This window comes from Thermobia domestica, chromosome 4 (assembly GCF_964235325.1).
Source record: "Thermobia domestica chromosome 4, izTheDome1.hap1.1, whole genome shotgun sequence".
NCBI lineage: Eukaryota > Metazoa > Arthropoda > Insecta > Zygentoma > Lepismatidae > Thermobia > Thermobia domestica.
In genome coordinates, this window is record NC_137457.1 from 218,971,772 (window position 1) to 218,993,228 (window position 21,457).

The window sequence follows — 21,457 nt, forward strand, 5'->3', positions numbered from 1 at the left end:
AGGTATTTATCATCTACTTTCCAGTGACGGTATGTTTTAATCATTGAAAAACCAGAGACGGTATGCCTTTATCACTGAAAAACCAGAGGCGGTATGGCATACCACCGCATACCGTCTCAACTTCGACCACTGAGCTTATGTGACTCCTTCCAGCATAACCTGGTTGTTGTATAACAGCCCAAGGCAAAACAAACTTATTTCTGTCCATATGTGATATAAATACATAGAGCAAATTATTTAAACAAAAAAAAAAAAAAAAAAAAAGTTTAACCAAGTTTTCTTTCCTTTTTTTTCAGTAAAAACCACGGCTTTTGCCAACCCTGACTTGCAGAAAGCACTTTCAAACTTGAACGACCAACTGGTAAAAACATGTAAAATAAAGATAAATAAGAAAAAACCAAAGTGATACAACACATAAGAGCAGGACAAGAAGAGTCAGATGTATGGCTAGAGGGAGAGAAATCGAAGACATTAAGACGTTCCCCTATTTAGGAAGTCTAATATCCTCGGACGGAAGAAGTGAAAAAGACGTAAGTTCCAGAATAGCGTAGGCTAAACAAGCATTCAATAAGAAAAGAGGACTACTAACATAAAGAAATGTGTCGTTAGACGTTCGTAAACGATTTATTAAGACTCTGGTATGGAGCGTCAGAGACGTCGACATTGAGAAAAGCTGAATATCCAAGCTGGAAGCATTTGAAATGTAGTGTCTTGACCATCTTATTCGGCACTCCGATTGGATCACCGTGGTGATAGAGAGAACGCAGAAGGAAAACCAGGAAGAGGAAGACCAAGGATAGAATATTTAGATGCAGTTACGAAGAAGAGACTTTATTAAAGCATAACAACTCTTTCAAGGGAAAGAAAAGTTAATTTCCATGTTGCCCACCTACTCATGGGTGAGGTGGGGAAGAAGAAGATGTATTATATTATGACGATTTAAATTGTATTGTTTCCATTTAATTACTTAAAACGGATAACAATGATAATGAACATGAACTGCTCTGTTGTTTATAATTAAAAGAAAGGCCCGTAATCATATTTAGATTTGAACATTGTATAACCGAAAGTAATTGGGAGGAAATAAATAAATAAATGTAAACAATGTAACAATTAAGAGCTCTTACTCAGAGTTCTCACAGATTTTTGTAAACTGTTTTCCCTGTCTTTCCCTGACAAAGGATTACCTATTTTCCTGACAAAAATTTGTTTAATTTCCCCACTTTTCCGGTTACTTATTCAATGGACCTTGTACATCTTAGTAACATGCATGAGCACTCGTTACATAACATCAGAAGCAAATTACGTTCAAACGTGCACACATTTTTTAACTTTGATTCACGTCACGTTTCCATTTTCATATGCGATGGAAAATATTATCTCTCGCAAATCAAAGTTCGATCAGAGCGATCAAGTGCTCTTATTACTTTTATTATTTTTTCAAGAGTACAGAAAGGTGAGTTTCGTTTAGAAATAGACCTGAATCTGATGATAACTAATAGTATGTTGGACTGTTATAAATACCAGATTGAAATCAAAACGAAACATATGAAAGATTGCGATACCACTGACGTATAAGTAAGCACAATAAAAATGTTTTACTACCGAACTTGTCTTAAAATACCAGATCAAAATCAAAATGAAACATGCGAAAAATTGAGATACCACCGTGGTCTAGGTAAGTATGATATAAATCTTTTACTATCAAACTTGTCTGATCAAATTATCATTGACACTAGCCGTAAATTGCAATAAAACAATTATTTCATGACCTCCACAAATCATCACTCTGATTTTTTTTTTTTTTTTTTTTAATTCTGTGAGACCTAGGGTAACATTTCGGAGGTTACTGTAGTCTCCTTTCCCTTATGCACTGAAAATTTGGGTTTTATATCCGTCTGAATATGTGTAGTTCGTCCAACTGAACCTCCACGTCTTATACAGTCCCAGTAGTTAAAATGGATGTTGAACTCCAAACAAGCAAATAACTATCCTTGTATCTCGAAGATAAGTGTTCCTCAAGCTCCTGACAAACTGAAGCTGCAGATAGTGATGTGAGGTGGAAAATTTTCCATTTCGGAAAATTTTCCGCTATATTTTTCCGTTCTAAAAAATGTCAGTAATCAAGTAACAATTCCTCAGCAATCATAAAATTGGTTGAATTCATGTGCAAAAATATAAAAAAGTGAAAGATCGTTTAAAGAATCTGAAAATTTTCATGGCTCAGACAATTTTCAGTACTATGTAGGAACAAGTTAAACAATTTTTCATGAATCGAAATATTTTCTGTCTTATACGGAAAAATTGAAGAACTTTTTATGAGTTGGAAAATTTTCATCATTTTGAAGCAAAAAGTAAAAACTTTTTGTGAATCGGAAAGTTTTATTGCTCTGGAGAAACAAGTGAAAGGAATTTTCATAGATCGGAAAATTTTTCATCACGATGTAGAAACAACTGGAAAAAACTTTTCATAAGCCGGACAATTTTGGATATTATGTATAGTGATGTTAGGTGGAAAATTTTCCACTATATTTAACTGCACATTCAGCTACAAAATTGAATTTCTGTAGAGGACAGTTAGTCAGCAACAAATTATAATTTTCCAATTAGCTTTCGGGAACCGGAAAATTTTCTAATATTTTAAGTTGGAAAGTAAACTTTTACACAGTGTTTCTCTCTCTCTCTTCATCTGCGAGCTCCTTCGTTGCTAAGCAGTTAGCACACGCGCCTTTGGCATGGAAGACCTGGCTTCGATTTCCAGCGGGAGCTCATGTAGTTTCGATTTCACGTTAATCAGTTGGTCCGGTCTTATATAGTCTCGCTGCTGAAAGGGACGTTAAACTCAAAATCAACTCAATTCAACTCCTCTCTCTCTCTCTCTCTCTCTCTCTCTGTGTGTGTGTGTGTGTGTATGTAAAGTGCAGAGAACATGAGTTCGTAGAGTACAAATATCCAATTCTATTATTTAAAATTTCAATTTATTAAAAGTCATGAATGTTTTCCGATTCATAAAAACATACTCCACTTATTCCTACATCGTTGTTTAGCCGTAGAATTTATTGGTAGTAAGTATTGTCTTACAAAGTTTCAAGAAGTGAAGATCTAACCATTCATTTCAAGAATGTTTCAAAAACTTCAATGCGTTCTTCCCTCAAAATTCACCTTTGATCTTACAATATTAGATTTCGTCAGTTTAATACGCATAAGACGGTTTTCTCAAAGCTTTACTACTTTTATAGATTTACATTTTGCAACATTTATAAATAAGTAGATATAATAGAGAGAGAGAGAGAGAGAGAGAAACACTATGTAAATTTTTACTTTACAACTTGAAATATTAGAAAATTTTCTGGTTCCCGAAATCTAATTGGAAAATTATAATTTGTTGCTGTCTAATTTTCTTCTACAGGAAATGTATATCTCAATGCGCAGTTAAATATAGTGGAAAATATTCCAACTAACATCACTATACATAATATCCAAAACTGTCCGGATTATGAAAAGTGTTTCCACTTGTTTCTACAACGTGATGAAAATTTTCCGATTCATAAAAATTTCTTACATTTGTTTCTACAGATCAATAAAACTTTCCGATTTACAAAAAGTTGTTTTACGTTTTTCTTCAAAATGATGAAAATTTTTCGACTCATACAAAAGTTCTTCAATTTTTCCATACAAGACAAAATATTTCGATTTATGAAACATTGTTTAACTTGTTGCAACATAGTATTCAAAATTGTGAGCGCCATGAAGCTTTTCAGATTCTTTAAACGATCTTTTACTTTTTAACATTTTTATACATGATTTTAATCAATTTTATGAATACTGAGAAACTGTTACTTGGTCACTGATATTTGTTAAGAACGGAAAATTTTCCGGAAAAATATATAAGAAAATTTCCACCTCACATCACGGCTAAACAGCGATAGGGTATATAGGAATAAGTGGAGTATGTTTTCATGAATCGAAAAATTTTCCGTTTCAAAATTTTCCGGAAAATTTTCATCGCTGTACAGGACAGACAATTCTTCAATTCATGAAAAATTGTTTCACTTGTTCCTACATAGTACTGAAAATTGTCTGAGACATGAAAATTTTTAGATTCCTTAAACGATTTTTCAATTTTTAACATTTCTATACATAAATTCAATCAATTTTATGAATACTGAGGAATTATTACTTGATCACTGATATTTAAGAACGGAAAATTTTCCGGAAAAATATAGAAGAAAATTTTCCACCTCATATCGCGGCTGAACAACGATGTAGGAATAAGTGGAGTATGTTATGTATCGGAAAATTTTCATCACTGTAAAGGACAGACAATTCTTCGATTCATGAAAAATTGTTTCACTTGTTCCTACATAGTACTGAAAATTGTCTGAGCCATGAAAATTTTCAGATTCTTTAAACAATCTTTCACTTTTTAACATTTCTATACATGAATTTAATCAATTTATGAATACTGAGGAATTGTTATTTGATCACTGATATTTGTTAAGAACGGAAAATTTACCGGAAAAGTATAGAAGAAAATTTTCCACCTCACATCACGGCTATACAACGATGTAGAAATAAGTGGAGTATGTTTTTATGAATCGGAAAATTTTCATCTCTGGCTGCAGACACACTTAAGTAAAAACGTAATAAATTAATTTTATAAGAATTCAAGAAACAAATCACTTACCAAGATAATGACTACGAATCCGATTAGGAGAAAAACGAGTACCATGGAGTTAATTATGGATAACCAATGAATCTCCAATGATTTAGGAAAGAAGCTTGTATTCTGTAAACGTTTCAAACGATCGTCATAGCTTAAACTGAAAAAAGAAAGAAAAAGGGGGTTGAATCCAATATATAGGGACAAAACAATCTACATATAAGCTGACATTATTCTTAACCATTACAAGTTCCATATACCTAGTACTAATGGAACCTACAGTAAATGTGTTCATCAGCTCCATTTCCAATATTTTAATAATATTGAACCATATAAATTGAAGAATGATATTAAAATTCCTTTGGGTAAATTCCTAGTAAGTACAAAATACTACTCAATGCTTTGAGATGTACTGACTTCGTTTTTGCTCAGTTCGTCGTCTAAGCCTGCGATCATAATTGACTGAGAGATTTATTCTTTGATAATGGTGTTATTTAAACCTATGACATCATAATTTTCTTGAAAAAGTATCCTTTCATAATGGTGTCGTCAAACCCTACGACACAATAATTTACTTACGGATGTATTCTTATAAAATGGCTTCATCTAAGCCTACGACATCGTAATTTACTTCAAGACATACTCCAATAAAATGGCGACATCTAAAAATGAAATCTTTAAGTTTTGCGTAACACGGTTATGCCGGTTAGGCTAAAGGAGACGGTGAAGATGAGAAATGAATGAAATGGTGGAAGGAAGTGGGAGGAAACGGGAGAACCCCGAGAAAACCCACGAGCACGGTGTGGCGTTATCTAAACACACGACATTATAACTTACTAGAAGACTATTCTTTGATAACGGTGTCTTCTATACCTAAGATATCAAAATTTACTTTAAGGCATATTCCTATAAAATGGTGTCATCTAAGCACATGACCAAGGTTGGCAAAAACCATGTTTTTTATTGAAAAAAAGAAAAAAAACGTTTTATTGGTTTAAACCAGTTTTTTTTGGGTTTAAACCAGGTTTTTTTGGTTTACATAATTTGCTCTATGTATTCATATCATATATGGACAGAAATAAGTTTGTTTCACCTTGGTGTAATTAAGCAACGACCGGGTTATGCTGGAAGGGGTCACATAAGCTTAAAGCGGAATCCAAACCGCTTCTCGACTTACATCCGAGAGAAATTGTCCTCTATTTGAACTCGGAACCAGGACTAATTGGCCACAAATGCGATATGTCTGCCGACTCACTCACGAAGGACTCCTGATAAACATACGTTGTACTGATCCTAAGTAGGTCTACTTGTTAATATAATTGTCAAGAGTCATTTTAGAAGGACAAAAAGAAAACAGTTGCAGAAGTGAAACCATTATACAGAATTACATATGGACAATTTCAAAGTACTACAGAGTACAGAAGAACTAATTTAGTCCAAGTTAGTTAACAACGACTTTTATTAATCCAAGTTAAAGAAATACAACGACTTAATTTGCATATCAGTAAAAAAAAGTGAATAAAGATACGAATTATTTGAGTATACTTTGGCTCTGAGCTATTTATACATAAATAGATACCAAAGATACTTCTCATTTCCCTAAATGCCTCTCGTGGGATTTGTATGACTCCCCCCCCCCCGCACACATACACAAAAAAGCGGCATTTCGATGTATTTTATCAATACTAAACATTATTGAAACGAAAAAATATTTAGAATTTTTCTTTGATTGCAGTTACATAACAATAATAATAAACTATAAAAAAAATAGAAAAAAAAACATTCATAAACTTATAAAAAAACAAAAGCTGCTTTTGTAGTATAATCTTTCTGAGTAATGAATGGGGGATTTAGGTCTGAATATAATACGAATAATATACAGGAGTGAAACGTGATAACCCACAAAAGTGTGTTCATCAAGATTTTACAAACACTTACACTTTTAAGAACATTTTTCATTTTTTGGTTTAAACCAGTTGGTTTTTTTTTTTTTAAAAAAAGAAAAAAGAAAACAGCTGGTTTAAACCACCATGCATATGACACTGTAATTTACTTGAATACGTATCCTTTAATAATGGCTTCATCTAAGATTACGACAATCATAATTTACTTGAAGATGTATTTTTTGAGAATAGGAAATGTATCGACCACACGAACTATTCAAGTAAGCACTATCTTCTACACACTGCGGAATTGAGTAGAGAAATTTTACAATTTCTTTCCGTTTGTACAGTATTTCCGTAAGTCGAGACAGATGTATACTCTTACACTACACGAAATTTCTGATTAGAACATTACAATATATTTCTTTCTTTTAGAAAAGTCAAAGTACAATTCACAGTATACAAGTTCCTGGAGAATTCAATTACTATTTACAGTGCACACGAAATACAGTTCGAAAAAATTCTAATAAGTGAGATGAGTTGCACCTGAGTCACTCAGATCTGCTGAGAAAGGTTATCACGTAATATCAAAACAGAACAGTAAACCCCTTCAGTACCATAAGAATTGCAGGCAAGGGTAACTTTTTTTAGAACTTTTTTTAATAGTTATTTAGGCTAAGCATGACGTACATACTCCAAAGATCGTCATCATAAATTGATCACTTCAACGATTACCTAGTTATAGTTTGGGACAAATGTCTTTATGATCAATAAAGGTTCTTTTAGGAGAAAATAAGCATAAACAGTTCTTCCTTTGATAAGTTTTCTTAAGCTTTTTATACTTCTCTAAATAGTGTCAGTAATTATGTTTGTGTATGCCAATAGTAGTGTTTCATATATACTTTATAAATCTGTAAGTAGCTGGTAAAAAATACACAACATTGCAAACTATTATAGAGCAATTTATATTTATATTAAAGCTATTTAGATAGTTCCTGTATCTTTAACATTCAATACACGAAAACTAAAGTATTTTAAACGATCCTGTACATTTTAGGACAGTTTAAAGAAATGGAACAAATATGATGCTTGGTCGTGAAGAGGTTGAACATTAAACGCAGTAAATAAGAGTAAATTCACAAATTATAATAAATATGCCTCAATTCATATTCTTAAATAACAATTAATCAACTGTTTAGGTCCAACATTAGAATCTGAGTTTATTGTCCATCGTATTGAATTAACGCCATATACTCAGTCACACTGAAGTCATGATATATCTATGAAGACACATCATTTATCAAATTTTACGAAGTCGTTTAGGTTCTACATAGGACTCTGCATTTTAATAATATCGCGAGATGAAAAACAATGTTAAATCCAATGAACTCCGACCAAGGTAATTAAGATAAAATGCGAGTACCTTTACCGGATAATTACCATTTGCATGTAGAAATGAGCACAGAGTTTGGAGATATTGAAATCTAACCGTGAACTTCATCGAACAGCGCTCATCTAGATTACGTCAATTACTACAGCCAATTTTGAAATCTTTTATTTCCTATCTCATCGAGCTTTAGGGAAAGAATGTAAAACTATTGGGGAAGGTAGATCGGTAAGAGTGCAGGAATAGTAAATGATTATGCCCTTTAGGCTAAGGAAGACGAATGACTAAGGCAAGTGAATGATGATGGAAGAATTGGTGGAATGAAACGGGAGCACCTCGAGAAAACACGAATAAATTAAAAGAAAATATACGTAAAAGTGAATGTGAGTTCCTGTCTGATCGTATCACATAATAACTACTAAATCAATTTAAATGATACTTGGTATGATTATCAACCTTAGGTCTACCAAGGATTATATTAAATTTATGAAAATCCATATCCTAAGGCAAAGAATGAGGGTTTTATAATTTACGCAAAAACTGATTATCTCATGAACCTCGTCAAGTAGAAGATGAAAGCCGGTATGTAAACTCTCCAATGATAATACAGACCCATGTTCAAGCTTTTTTTTTTTTTTTTTTTTTTTTTTTTTAATTACTGTTTTAAGCGGGGAGAGGTCATAATTTAAGCAAAAAGTTAAGTGGTGACATGTAAAATACTGATATTACTACCCAATCCATAGTTTTGGGGGTCGCTGAAATGAATGGTGACACCCACAATGACGTTCAAGTCTAAATTTATCCATAATCGACATAGAAGTTAGGGGTTGGAGTAGAAGAGGTGACATGTAAAAAGCAATCGAAAACAACCGATATTAGTGGCCAATCCACAGTTTTCGGGGTTGCTGAGATGATTGATGACAGTTAAGTCCAAGTTTAGGCAAGAAGAAGTGTATCAAATGGCCTGAGAATTGACAGGGTCAACACCCAATCGTTATTTCACTTATTTCTTTATTTTCAACGAAAGCATAGGAATGGTAATCGCCAAAGTCGTTGCTTTTAACCTTATACTTCCCATGCATGTTAGCTGGACTGGGAATCAACACGGACGGCAACGCCAAAGACGTTCCTTTTCACTAATAATTAATTAAGACATCTTTTTACTATTAACGAAAGAATTGTTATTTCACCTATTTACTTCCTTTCAACGAAAGTGTAAGGGCAGCAGCTCCGAAGGCGTTGCCCTTCGTTATATATTTCATTCGTTTCTTTATTATGAAAAATTGTATAAACTTTATTATTCCCATGAATGTCAGCTGGGCTGGAAATCGACATGGGTGGCAACGCCGAAGGCGCTGCTCTCCGTTATTTATTCACTCATTCCTTTGTTTTCAAAGGCGTGGGAACGGTAATGCTCAAGGCATGGAGTGAGTGTGGGTATAAGGAGAAGGAGACATTACAGGTTCTTATCCTCACACTTCTATTGAAATGAGTATCCAAAGGGGGAAAGGGGTTCAAATACTTTCATAAACAGATTCTCCCGCTGTGAAGACGGGTATTTCAGCTAGTAAATACTAATAAGATAATAATAAATAAATATATAATTATACAATAATGGGAAATAAGATGAATGAGAAGTGTATGGGGGAAATCATTGTAATTAATCATAACTCCCATTTTGAAATTCCTTTGTTATAATTATGTAAGACTGAACAACTATTTCTGTGAACACTCTATTACTAGTGGCAATTAACGAGCATTTTAATTCCGTAATTAAACAATAGTTCTAATTCCAGTTCAGTTCTTATCTGTCTATAGGGAGAAAAAAAAAAAAAAAACCTTTTACAGAAAGTCGATCCGCGTATATGTGTCCAATTTTGAAATAGCACTAACCTTATGAAAATCCCTGGGACCACCATCGGTTGGCCTCAATGTGATGGCCATGTGTTCTCGCAATATCCCTGCACCGTAACTTCCACTGCAGAAGACTACGACGAAGTACAGGAAGGGAATCTTCTCCCATTCCTCCCGCCAGGCTTTCCACAGGCCCCCGAGAGTAGTGACACGACGAGAAGAAAGTGCCCTTTTCAGTAGACCAAACCCGCAGAAATCCATGGGACTGGCATCTGGTGATTTCACTGGTATATCATGAAATGGAATAGCACGAATACCGGTGTCTGTCTCCATTTGCTTCAGAAAGTTCTGGGTAGAACGAAATGTATGTGAGGAGGCCTTATCCATATGCACAGACACTTGCTTTATGGCATGCCCATACAAACGAGGCAGATCTTCTGTATAAATTGGGGTCAGTATATGTTGCTGAAAGAATGCAGAGTTGATTTTACAGTTTTTAGGGACTTGACGAATTGTTAACTTGCCCTGATAAGAGTAACCGGCGACAACCATAAATCCTTTTGAGAAAGTTGCTTTGCAATGACGGATGAACGCAGGATGGCTTTTTGCATCTCGCGAAGTGTAAGTTATCGAGCGAATTTTGCCACAATCTGATAGATACACCCATGCTTCTTCTAGTGTGGCCACAAACTTCCATTTTTCCCCAGATAGATGGCGTTCATAGAGGCGCCTGCTGTTGGTCTTTCTCTCACGGCGATGGGCCGCACTTAAGTAATGTCCATGACTTTTAAAGTCCCTCCAGAGGTTTAATTTCCCACTCAGGGCGCGGTTAACAGTTGACTGTGGTATGTGGATTCGAGCTTCCATCACACGTTGCGGAGGGGGATTTTCTTGTAAGGCCATTCGCCGCAACTTCTGAGCTACTTGTGGAGTCACTGTGGTACACGCTCGCTTCCTCGTCCCCTTAGTGGGTGAATGCTTACCTGGTATGTATTCTTTTTTATACTGCTTGATTATGTTCTTGATAGTCGTCGAACCCAATGCACAACCATTTTCTTCGCACTGCTTTTGAATTTTAGAAACCGAATATTTGGCGTGGAAAAGTCCAATTACGTAGCCCTTCCAAAAACGGTTCACCTTTGGAGCCATGATGCACACGATACACAGTTTCGCTTGGCAGACGATAGAATGGACTTCCAGGTATAGCACACGCGTTTAACCATTTGGTTCGATCGCTTCTGTGGTCAGGGGTACGGGTGTAAAATTGGACACATATACGCGGATCGACCTTCTGTATTTTGACGCGACACACTGTTTCGTGGCGACATATACACTAATACTATTTGTTTTTTTAATAATTCATTTTTTCCTTTTCCTTCTTGATTTTAATGCATATTGTATTTTTTTCCTGAATTATTGTAAATATTGTACTTTTCTTTTCTCTCTTTCTTTCCAGGCAATTATATATATACATACTTTTTCTTACATTCTTACATTACTGGTTTGTAAATATAGCACAAATTACATTTTGATTTTTATCATTATTCAATGCTAACAATGGTTTCGTTGAAGATGGACCCTGTCTCATTTTTAAACATACGGTTGTTAACAAATTTTCTCTATTTTTTTTTCTTTCTTTTAATGTTATTTTACATTATGATTAATTGTTCCTTCCGTCTTCCCACCCAACATATCGTGATGTCTCAGTGCTCGGCTTTGTGTAAGGTACTTGGTATTCATATTTCAATTATAATAATATTTATTCTTCTTTTTCTTGAAGGTCAATTGAAATCAGGATGGGAAAAAAATCATGATTTTTTTTTTATTTAAATCGATTTTTTTGATTTAAATCAAATCTTTCTCCTCGTATAATACAAGTCGCGAACTGAAGAAAAAGCATTAGGAATTAGTATTAAATGCCAATTATGCCATTTAAGTGAAAGTATTGGGGTTGAATTTTGAATTATCTCCAATCGTTAACCTATAACAATCCCAAACACTGTTTCTTAACCGTTTTAAATTATGGCCCTTTTTAAAGGTAAATTATAGATTTTCAGTCAAGCAGCTACAGCATCATCCCTATTTATCCTAGGATCATGGTACATACATCACTCTCTTTAGAAAAGAACAGCATTTGAAACGGTAACATTCACATTTCCCTATCATGTCGCTGAAGCGGGAAATTTTGTGAGTAATCGTCATTTTTTTTTTTACTTTAAAAAAAAAATTATCCCCTCTGGATTTCCCAGTGTTAACGCACAGATCTCAAAATCAACTGGGAAATACTACGGGGTGTACTAAATGTGTGTACAAAATTTCAAGCTTCTATCTTGAGTAGTAAGGGTGAGGAAACTATTTAACAATGAGCTAAGAACATCCCACAATGCCTCAGATGACCTGGATGTAATATAAAAATTTCCTCAGACATCCCTATTTATCCTAGGATCATGGTTTGTACATTATTCTCTTCAGAATAAAACAAATTTTCAAACGGTACCCTTCAAATGTCTCCATGTACCTGGGGCGGGTAAATCACGAAAATAAGGAATTTTCTGTTATTTTTTTTTTTTTTAACTCTGTGGACCCCTCCCCCTGTTTTAAGGCAGAGATCTGAAACAAATCTGAAAAATACTGAGAGGTACATGAGTAAATGTGCAAAATTTCAATCTTGTAGGTGCAAAAGTAAGCCCGCGAAAAATAATATTCCCCAAATACCCCCAGATTCCCGTACAAAACAGGATCTCAGGTAACAATTTCCTGAGACATCACTATGTATACTAGCAGCATAGTACGTACATTATTTTCTTCAGAACAGAACAACCTTTCAAACGGTACCATTCATATGTCTCCATCTGAGACGGGAAAATCACGAAAAAAGCTATTTTTTGTTAAAAATATCCTTTTTTTTAAAAACATTTTTGCCCCTCTGGACCCTGCTGTCTCTATACAGAGATCTGAAAACATCTGAAAATTCTTAAGGGGTGCACTGAACGAGTGTGTAAAATTTCAGTCTTCTGAATGCAAAATGTAACCCGCCAAAAAAATAATAATAATACGCATAACAAAAAATATCTTTTTAAATTTATGACGTCATCACACACTATGCCTTAACGCAGAAAGGCATGAAAGCATATGTAACGTGTTCTAAAATACCTCCAGTCTTAAAGAAAACGAAGTAAAAAGCCTTATTGGTACTTTTTTAATCGAATGAAGACTCTGCCCTATCACCTAAAAATAGGTGATATAATTTAAAAGGTTAAGCATTAAGGAAAAAATAACAACGTTTATCAAAATGACACGTTTTATCACAAAAGTTACTGATATTTGTTACGGGCCTATTTTTAAAAACTCAGAACTAGCTTGCGGCATGAAATACATAAATTTCGCCTAAAATTATAAAATAAATAAAAAAAAATGGAAAGGGGATAGGACCCCTCTAAATACGCCCTATTATCTGGGAACAAACAAAGACACGCACAAAAAAGAATTTTCGTCTTAAATGTCGGTGGTGATTTCCTCGTTGGAATAGTTAACGATTTTAAAACCCAAATCCAATGTTACGAAAAGAAGAAAGTAGAATTGCTCCGTTATCTGTTCAAAACGGAATTTTCCCTAATCATCCTCTGCATGGCACTTGTTTTCATACTATACTGTACATTTGAGTCTCATTGTATTATGATTATTAACTTGCATAATCGAAATAACAGAACAGAAACGGGATTTTATTTATTTTCACTTTAAATTCATTTACAGTGAAACCTCTCTAAAGCGGACAGCCGTGGGGAATAAAAAATTGTCCGCTATAGAGAGGTGTCCGCCTTCAAGAGGTTTCAGTATTTTGTTATGTAAATTAGTGAGCAAGGTAATATACAATTACAAAAAAAAAAAAAAAAAAAAAGTTTGCATGAATCACGTATTTACGAATATTACATGCATTATCCTCTGTCATCAAATACTCTGTGTTCGAAGCACAACATGGGAATAACATGTTATAGTTCTCTGCATTTTACACTTATCAGTACTTCCTTCGTTTTCAGTATGGCGCTTTAATTTGTGGGGTAATTGCAGTCCTGAAGTGTCCTTTTTTGAGACAATATACATACCTGAGTGCAAAAATTATTAAACTTGTCTTCTGGTTGGTTAGACTCCAACGGGACAGTAGCATAACGTGTCATCCCTAACGGCGGGCAACTGTCAATCACTTTTGTGTCTAAAACAGCTTGGGTGGGATTGGGATGCAAGCAAAGGACATAAGAGTGTTGTTAAACAGAGACGCTTCGTCTGGGTTGCTGAGCAGACAGTTGAGGGGGCAAAATGTTGTCACAATGCTTCCTTGGTGACACATGTATGAATTACTAAAAATGTATTTTTACTACACTTTTCGACTTATTTCTAGAGAAAGTGTCCGTAATACGGAGGTAAGTAATACCTATAAAAGACAGAAAAGACTGTCCGTGTCCGTACTAGAGAGTGTCCGCTTTAGAGAGGTTTGCCAATATGTTTTTTCCTATTCCAATGTTTGGGGATTACAAAATATGTCCGTTAAGGGAGGTGTCCGCTTTATAGAGGTGTCCGTTAGTAGAGGTTTCACTGTATTACGGAATTCGATTTAAATCAACGATTTTTATTTAAAAAAATCAAGTGATTTAAATCTTGATTTATATCGTGATTTAAATCAGACTGATTTAAATCAATCCACCCTGATTGAGATATTTAGGATTTAAAAGTCGCAGCTCTTCAACCATATCGACTATATTTCTACAGAAATAACTTGATAACATTTTTACAACAATGGAAACTAGTATCTAAGATACAGCATATCGGATCATTCTTAAATTACTTAAGGTAAAAAAGGTCTATAAACAGAGAAGCGAATGGTGTTTTATCGGACTTTACAGCTGGACATGAAGAACATTCTGAAGAGCCTCTGACATGGGCCGAATCTTCACCTTCTCCCTGATGACAGATTTCTCTCTCTGGAAGGGATGTCTTTTACTCTTCTTTATGTTGCGATAATTCATGTCCTTTCAAATTCTTCTTCCAGCATTTGCCAACAAATGTCCACTTCTACGCCTAACATTGATCTGTTCAAGTTCACCGTTGTTTTTTATCCTGTATTCTGCTGAACACAACTGAAGTGGTGAGTTGTTTTAGGTGAGGTATTAAGTATGTACCAGCTTCATCTGACTTCAGGAGAGTCTTTGACCTCAGTGTCCGAATTTTCGCTCTGATTTCCTCCAATGCATCTTTGACTTTCGCCTGAAGAGCACTCTACTATCTTGATAGGACGAATGATATTTTAACTGGCCTTCCAACTTTTGAATTTTAAACCTTAATTCCTCATCTGGACATGTCTTGCCCGATCCTTTCCTTTCCCTGACTACAGTTTCCAACTGAAGTTTATTTGTTGTAATTGTGTTCCTTACTTCTCTCAGATCCTTTCGTATCTTCCAGCAGCTGCGAGAGCCTATTTCAGCTGAGTTAGAAGAGTTGCTTCTCCTTATCTAAATTTTTCTCTGTTTCATGTTTGCTAAATAGTGTTTGTTCTAGTTGCTGTCGGCTTTCTTCCAGTAAACGCCCTTTCAAGCTTCATTCAGTAATTTTCCCCTTAACCTACGTTCGAAGTCCAACATGCTTGGACTACTTCTTTGAAGACCCTTCTCATCAACGTTTACCACACCTTCCATCTTTTGACTTCTGTTCGTCCTACAATTGCATCAAAGGAAAATATTTCCAAGGGAGACGGATAGGAATGAAAATTCATCTAAGAAGGCTGTTCGTTCTCAAAAGGCGACAAGTAGTACTGACGAGGCTTACCTTCTAAAGATAAGCCTGAGAATGAGAAGAAAAACCAGAAGGCTCGACCATCAGATGTGAACTGAGAAGAAATTCTTGTGATATATAGTATTTTCTTTCTTTCTTTCTTTTGTTATTGATCACTGGAAAGCCCTACAAAATGTTGCCAATACAATTAATCAAGTAGTAAGTAAAGAATATTTATTCAATAATAAAGATTATGTGATCGATGGTACAAATATATATATATATATATATATATATATATATATATATATATATATATACTTATTTTATATATTTATATTATGAATATACTTCAAATATTCAAGAAACCATTGGACTTGAATCTCCCAAAAACCCTTCTGTTTATGTTATCGTCCTAGAAACAGTCGTCTTATTTTCCGTGTCATGCAACTAAATAAAATTACACACCACGTTCCAAAATATTCTCCAAGGCTTAAGAAGATTATTACAAGTAAAGTACTGCACTTCTTTGGTGATATCAATGGCTGTCTTTCTTGAAACGGAAAAAAGAAAAAAAAATCAATATTTTTGTTTTTCTACACATGCAAATCTTCAATGTTTACATCACGAATGCTCGATAGTATTCACTGCCGAAATAACACACTTCCGTAAATAAACTGTGTATCACACAAGAACTGAACTGCTACTTTGGGGGTTCACTGAATGTTGCATGGTGATTACGGACCTCAAAACGCAATATCATAACATAAAATAATTTCCTCATATTTGTAGCAGACACAGCGCTGAGACTTTAACACAGCTTAGCGACAGGGGCATAAACTATAGGGAAGCCATGCGAAAATTGATTGGTTCTTCTTTACTTCAGTATTCTACTCAGGTATTCAGTAGTTTGCTTGTCAACATTAAAATGAGTTGTATTTCTGAACGATATTGGTAACTGAGACTTCTACCTTATTTAAACATTTAGATATTTTGAAAAATAAAAATGATCACTTACCATTATTGCGTTACGAGAAGTTAATTCTGAACTAGAAACCAGGTTTTAAAGATTGGTGAATTCAACATTATCCAGATTTGCATTATAAAAGTTCAAAATGTTTCATATGAAATATCAATGTACTGGTGAGGAACCCACTCTGTTTACAAAGGTAGTAGCGAAAACTACTGAAATAGTTTAGAATTAACTTCTTGTTACGGAATAAGTGTAAGCTTAATATTAGTTAATCATTTTCAATTTTCAATAAGATGCATTAATTTTTCTCTTTAAATCGATATTTCAATAAAATAATTTAAATTATTTTTATGCACTGAATGCAGCACGGCAAAGCTTCAATAATTAAAATATCTACTGAGTTGGTTTATTTCAACAAACTGCCGACAATGGTTGGTTTGCAGAGTTTTGAGGAATGAGATGCTGAAGGTACTAAGAAACTTGTCATATCACTGGTAGCTTAGTTGCTAGAACTGCCCTGATATCGTCGTTCGAATTCCGGATACATTTTTCTATTATTTCATGACTCAGCTTTTTTCTTATGGAAAGAATAATTGGATAAGTAAACAAACACCGTCCCAAGATTAACTACCACTATCCTTTATATGTGATCTATTACTCCTATTCTGATGATTAACTAATATTAAGCAATTAATCAAGCAATCAATTGTTTTATTTGTATATAACCGGCACTTTCAAGTTTTCAGCGAGCGTACATAAGCAATCACCAATAGTTGGAAGTGCCTTTGGTATTATTGTTTTCTTAAAAAAGAAAAACACAAAAATCTGAAAACATAACCATCTTTAGAACCAAAAAATTTTCAATCGTCACCTGTGATAGAAACAGGATTGGTTGTTGAAATAATTTCAGTAAAGTAGTCACCAGAATAAGAATCACAAGGCATATAAAAATGTTAGTGGATGTTAATCTTAACGAAAACGTGCCCAGCCTTCTTCTCTCGTCTAGTGGCTAATGTACATGCTTTTGGTGCCCGAAGTTCGGGTTCGATTCTCGGTGTACGAGCATTGAAATTTGAACACATTATAGTAGTTCGGATTTCACCTTAAACTGTAGGTCAACGTCTCATATAGCTTCAGTGCTAAAAAGAAACGCTAAACTTCGATCAAATCAACCAAAATATACCAGATTTTATCTCTGTCAAAATATAATGTATCAATTTAAGATACTTCAAACTAATACATGGTTTTAAATGTATTATACTAATATTAAATATAAAGACATTTCCGTCGTAAAATTGTTAAGCTTAAATAAACTAAATTTAAAGATTACATATCATTTTTTAAAAACACTATATATCAGTAGTAGAAATTGAACACTTACTCTGTTGGATACCAGGTTACACTGTAAGTATGCTTCACAGCGAACGGAGATTCAACGTTATCAATATTTACAGGATTATGATCTTTTGTAGTCATATTTACAGCAACAATCTGTAAAAACGTGACCGGTAATTGGTACAAATAATTACATATTTACAGTAATAATCATAATAATCACCATTCAAAAACCAACATGTATGAACACATCGTTTCAGGTCATCGCGTAACTATTCTACAGGTATGTTCAGGTGAGAGTCAAGCTAAAGTATGTAAACCCAAAATCTAAAACGGGAAAACACGCCAATGAAATATCACGAGAATCACTATTCATTGTGATTCAGCTTCTAACTGACCAGAATCAAATATTATATGCAATTATAAAGTATATTATTATTATTAGTAGTAGTAGTAGTTGTTGTTGTTGTTAGTGTTAGTTAGGTAGGTAGGTAGGTAGACAGTAATCAATTAAGTAAATAATTCGACCTTTTGACAGGTTCTGGGACTAATGAGTCATTTTTTTCTTCGTCCTGGATATATATATATATATATATATATATATATATATATATAAGGGGTGATGAACTGAAACCCGTTCGTTTCATGTATTATTGGTATAGTGTGCAGGAGGATATTGTTTGTTTAATAGTGTGTAACGGCTAATGCCCCTGTGTGTTGGGTGTAGGAATGTTGTTGATACGTGTTTCTGTTTTGCATATAACGAGTGAAAGATGGCGTTCAAGATCCCCATCCGTCCGAACAGGACCAGCGTGCCGTCATTCAGTTTCTGAGTGTCGAAGGTTGTCAACCAGCTGACGTGTTCCAGCGTATGAAAGACGTGTATGGTGATGCATGCGTCTCCAAAACAACAGTGGTGAACTGGGCCAGAATGTTTCGGAAGGGGCGTCAACAAACCACTGATTATCCTCGACCCTGTCCTGGTCAAGCCCATGTTGCTGCCATAGAAGACACGCGTGAAAAGGTGAATGCGGCTATAGCTGCGGATAGACGCATTAGTATTCAATCCGTAGCGAACGGGTTAAACATGAGTTATGGTACTGCTCAGAAAATTGTGAAAGATCTGGGGTATCATAAAGTGTACACAAAGTGGAGTAGGTGTGTGTGTGTGTGATTGAGTGAGTGAGTGTGTGTGATTTCATTCCTAATTTTACACATTAAGAACTTAGCCTACATTCTTTGCAGAAGGGGGCGCGGTGGCTCAGTGGTAGAGCGTTCACCTCTGGTGCTTGGGGTCCCGGGTTCGATCCCAGCCCCCGCCAAGTGAACTTTGTGGTGGACAAACACCGTGCTCGTGGGTTTTCTCGGGGTTCTCCCGTTTCCTCCCACTTTCTTCATTCCACCATTTCACTCATCTCTCATAATCACCGTCTCCTTTAGCCTAACCGGCATAACCGTGGGACGTAAAACTTACAGATTTCATTTCATTTCATTTCATTCTTTGCAGAAACTCATGTGCTTGCTTTAGATGTACTTACAAATCATTAGAAACTGAAAAAGCCATTCTCACGCGTTCCAACATTGTCTACCGCAGACCACTCAACTTGCATATCCCACTTATGGTGAACTGGACCTTTTGACTCTGCCGCCCTCACCCCGTCGCAAAATTTGCCCTTCTTTCGACAAAAGTTTAACTGTGGTACACTTCAGCGCTTACAAAATATATTACAGTAGTATGTGCGAAAAGGAAAATGAAATTTTGAATTTTACGTCTCACGGTTATGCCGGCTAGGTTAAAGGAGACTGTGATGATGAGAAACGAATGAAATGGTGGAATGAAGAAAGTGGGAGGAAACGGGAGAACCCCGAGGAAACCCACGCACACGGTGTTTGTCCACCACAAAGTTCACTTGGTGAGAGCAGAGTTTAAACCCGGGACTCTATGCATCAGAGGTGAACGCTCTACCACTGAGCCACCGCGGCCCCATGTACGAAAAGGAATATATGTGTCACCATTAGGAAAGCAAATGCCAATAGATACAATCTGTTAGTTAACAGTGTAATTTGCTATATACAAGGTGAACCTAAAAAATGTGAACAAACTCCGAGAGCGATTCGAGACATCAAAAGAAGACAAAAAGTACTCTTGCATGTTGTCGAATTTCCCGTCGTGTACGAGTGACAGGGGGTGCCAACTTGGAATCGATAATCGAATCCTGACAATTGGAACGGAACAGAAAGATATGCACAAATTGCGGGAAGTGATTCGTGACATCAAAACTAGTTAAATGTGGTTATTAACATCAGCCAACTAGCACAGTAGGCAGTTGCACACATAGAGATAGCTTGTGTACACTTTCTCTTCCGTTCCAATTGTCAATTCCAGGTTGGCACCCCTGTCACTCGTACACGAAGCGGAATTCAACAACATGCAAGAGGCCTTTTTGTCTTCTTTTGATGTCATAAATCACCTCCCGGAGTTTGTACATATATTTCAGGATCACCCAGTATATTGTAAATGACAATTTCTTCACAAATAATAACTGCCATTTATTATTGCCAACGAACGACATACTTTTTAGTGCCATTAAAACATTTTTTTCGATCTTCCTCGACAATTGCACATAAGAGTAGGCCAACAAGCATGTTATCTTGTTCAGCTAAATGTGTTCTATCGACTGATATATGTGTCTTATCTTAAGACAGTAATTTAGTTAAAGAGAGATTAAAATTTAAAAGTTAATTATACTTTTAGGCTATATCTCATTTAACGTATTATGTATTGTTTTCGTGCTCATTTTATAATGGATCTGATACTGAAATATACCCATATAATGGAGGTACATGCCTCATTTCAGGACAATTTTTCCCTTTAAACGTTAATAACTTTGTACGTAGAATTTTCGTCATCGTGGCAGTTGCGATTTCTCTACTCTCAATACTGTAGTAGCATGCCATAATAACTGTAATGCATTGCAATAGTATGGGTTGCATTAGTATTAAGTATTCATCCATACACATAAAAAATCATCGTTACTGCTACAATAATTTATCAGAGAACTATCCCCATGATACGGTTACGTTTCATTTGCAGGATAATAATTTGCAATTAATGTGTTGTGTGGCTTTATCCATGATATACTGATTGGTCTCCTATTTTTGACTGGTGACACAAATCTCCACTTCTCGCAGACAACTATCGTTGATGACGTTCCTTTGGCCATACACACGTCATGAGGGAGCTTCGGCACATTGTATCAGGAATGTGCAACATCCCAACTGTGTGTTTCCACATCGATAGATTTGTCGAGTTGGACTAACATGGAACATCCGTAAAGTGCTGCACGCCGATTTCAACGAAATGTTGCAGGTAGATACTAGACACAAAATAAAGTGACCCGTATTTTTTCGTTTCTGCAGAAAAACGGTTTGAAGGGTCATAAGCCCCTCCCGAAGTATTTTCAAAAAAGCTTGAAATCTCCAAAAGAACATGATTAATTTGCAGAAAAGGGCGTATACACATACTAGATAGAAAATTAAGGAATACGGGTTTTTTCTTTTGTGTGAAAAAACGGTTGCAGGGGGAGCAGCGATCCTCA

At 35.2% G+C, this 21,457-nt stretch overlaps 1 protein-coding gene across 1 annotated transcript in view; it reads right to left on the bottom strand.

The window, feature by feature from the left end:
* LOC145683867 (transmembrane 9 superfamily member 1-like) overlaps positions 1–21,457 on the bottom strand; it is an 88,397-nt gene that overhangs the window by 35,111 nt on the left and 31,829 nt on the right. Inside the window, exons 5-6 of the mRNA XM_081755487.1 lie at positions 17,905–18,014; positions 4,688–4,823 (exon numbers count right to left, since the gene is read on the bottom strand). Coding sequence (XP_081611613.1) covers positions 4,688–4,823; positions 17,905–18,014 — 246 coding nt within the window. The remainder of the gene's footprint in view (positions 1–4,687; positions 4,824–17,904; positions 18,015–21,457) is intronic.